Genomic DNA, 2,938 nt, shown 5'->3' with positions numbered 1-2,938 from the left:
AGATCTGTCACTTTAATGAATTTTAATTACATTTTTCTGATAATATCTGAAAAGTAACAGCAATTTTAGCAAAACATATTAAGCAACACCAATAATATATAAAAATAAACATAAAAATAAACAAGCTTTTGATGGTTTTATAGATATTTCAAAATTATGATGCTACGATGCTAGGTGTTTCCATTATTTTGTCCAACCCCTGTAGATTTTTATATAAAAGCTACAACATGGCAACGTGAAGAACATTTAAAGAAAGGTACCCAAAGCATGTACGTTTAATCTGAAACGTACATCAGTGTAATGCAATATTTTCTGTCTGAAATGTACAAAGATGTAATGCAATCCTTTCAGGGTATAAACATGAAGATAACCAGGGAAATAATAAATATGCCATCCATTTTTGTAGGTTATTCAGGGAAATGAAGACTATGCGCGTCGAAAAATTTAATATTGTATCAGAAAGATTAATTGCTCCAAAAGATAAATTAGATCTTTACCAAGAGAAGACGTCAAAATTGTTTAATATTAAACATTGGAGTTGAAAATTACAAATGACGTAGAAGAGGTAGAACGGCAAAACATAATACTACTGTTGTAGCAAATAACTATCTATTAAAACGCACTGACCAATGAAAACGAACCTCAATTTCAATAGATGTGGGAATAAACACTCTGTACCATGTATTCATTACAGTTCTCTTTCGTTTACAAACTGTAGCACGCATACATACATGCACATGTATTGACCCAGTGCGTGTGTGTTAGTTATTTTCGTAATTATCCTCCTAAGGTACAACAAAATCAGTTTCGGTATACATGTTCGCATCAAGAATCTTGCAAACCAAATACTGAGAGAAAGAGTGAAAGAGAGAGAGAGAGAGGGAGAGAGAGAGGGAGAGAGAGAGGGAGAGATGAAAAATGAACCTACAGCAATAATGTACATACTACTACATATACATTCATGTATAGAATACATAAATATACATACATCCTTTCGTAGATCTATGTTAATATGCACACTTTCAAATCTACATACAACCATACACATCTTTAACAGAATAGAATGAAACAATCCATTCTTTTATACAATATAAATATGGTGATTCCTTCCAGAAAATAATCCCGAACCAAAATTGCTAATATTTTTCAAAATAGTCCTGCAAACTTATTCGGTACCGTTAGTTTATAAAACTATTGTATTGAATATAAATTGCATTGTTCATCCATAATGTTTTTATAGAGACATCTTTTTACGTATAGAAAAAAAAAACAGTTCATAGCAATTGCAGGCATTGTATATATAAATATATAAAGTATACTGTCCAGGAATTAATGTGCTTCAAATTTAATATTTCATATGATTTTCTCATTTTGTTTCCAGGTTCAAGTTCTGGTTATGAAATAGAGGATAGAATAGCAGAAACCAACTTATAAGTAAAAACTGAAAAAGTGCTTCCAAGAATTGTCTTAGATAGTATTTTACGCCATACAATAATATTTTCTCCATATATAATATTAAATATATTTCCTTGTCAAGAAAATATATTTGTACGTTTCAATACAACACTATGCAACCGAGACATTGTATAACCTGCAATAATGTAATTTAGACACGTTTCAGGGCCTCATTATTGCTTGAAACAGAGGAAAATAGAAAATGCTGTTACCGTGCTGTTATGTAAGCGAAAGCAAGGTATTCTAATCACTTGTCTTTGTCTGTTGTTTTCGCAAAATTACTGGAAAGCGGCTGAACTGATTTTTATCACGTTTGGCAGAAATAACCATTGTGTGAGTGGCTCGAAATGATGAACATCTGGTTTGATTATCTTTAAGAACAAATCGAACTTACTAATTTCCGGATAAGCAATCGGTCATATTATTTAGTTCACTTCCTTTTCCATATGAATCGACTCTCCTCTGCGTGTGTATAGATCATGGTGTACGTATGTGCCGAGATATTTGTGGGTATATACATACATATATGCAAACATAGATATGCGAATCTGAGTGTGTATGTGTGTGTGTGTGTGCGTGTGCCGTGTGTGTGTACAATGATGGATTCGAGTTTTACGTTTATTTACGACTTGATTTCTTGATTTCTTGATTTCGCGGAATATAATTACCTATAATGTTGATACTTAAAAACAACTTAAAATAAGTCGAACTTACAAATTTCCGGATATGCAAGTGGTCATATTATTTTGCTCACTTTCTCTTCTTTTTTTCAAAATATGAATCGCTTCTAATACTCTTTCAGTCAAACACTTACAAAGCTTAATTCAGTACAATCTAAAAGCTTGGGCAAATAAGGCATCGTAAGTCACATTATAATTTACGAAAATAATTATCTGCGTGTAGGGTATGCAACGCCCCCTCCGATAACTTTTTATTTTTATTTGATTTGATGCTATATTGATATTCTTTCCTATTTCCAATTTAATGTTATCAATGTAAGCTTTAAATTTGTTAAATAAAGGATTTAATCTGACTTGTTGCTATCTTTGTTTTATTGATGATGTACTGAAATACTGCAGTCTAAGTTCAAATACCGCCTGGAGAGACTGATTTTATCAGTTATTTTAAACATTACACTAAAAAGTTGAAAATGTTCAAGATTTTTCTAGGTGATTAGACTCATAATTATTTATCTAATTCGCGTTATCAGATCTTTCAACTGTCATTAATCCAGCAATGAACTTAATCCAGTAATGAACATTTCACAACAGCTACAATCCAGTCAAGGAACTAAGTACCGTATTTTCCTGTCTATAAAACGGAACGGTATTGAATCCGCTGGGTCGAATTTCGGGGAAAACTTTGGTTTTATCCACACATAAAGCGCACCGGTGTTTAAAAGACTTATGGAACCACAAGTCCGCGGCTAGCTTGTTTTGTTGTTGACGTGTATGTAGTTCCAAAATGCCTTATTTTACAACTA

General features: G+C 32.2%; 1 protein-coding gene across 1 annotated transcript in view; it reads left to right on the top strand.

Annotated features, from left to right (window-relative positions):
- The window catches only part of LOC106876916 (insulin-like growth factor-binding protein complex acid labile subunit), an 88,611-nt gene extending 86,123 nt beyond the window's left edge, over positions 1 to 2,488 (top strand). Inside the window, exon 31 of the mRNA XM_052978054.1 lies at positions 1,382 to 2,488. Within this exon, the coding sequence (XP_052834014.1) occupies positions 1,382 to 1,434 (53 nt within the window). The 3' untranslated portion in view covers positions 1,435 to 2,488. The remainder of the gene's footprint in view (positions 1 to 1,381) is intronic.
- The last annotated feature ends 450 nt before the right edge of the window (positions 2,489 to 2,938 follow it).

This window comes from Octopus bimaculoides, chromosome 30, assembly GCF_001194135.2.
Source record: "Octopus bimaculoides isolate UCB-OBI-ISO-001 chromosome 30, ASM119413v2, whole genome shotgun sequence".
NCBI lineage: Eukaryota > Metazoa > Mollusca > Cephalopoda > Octopoda > Octopodidae > Octopus > Octopus bimaculoides.
This window is presented reverse-complemented; position numbering and strand designations above follow the sequence as displayed.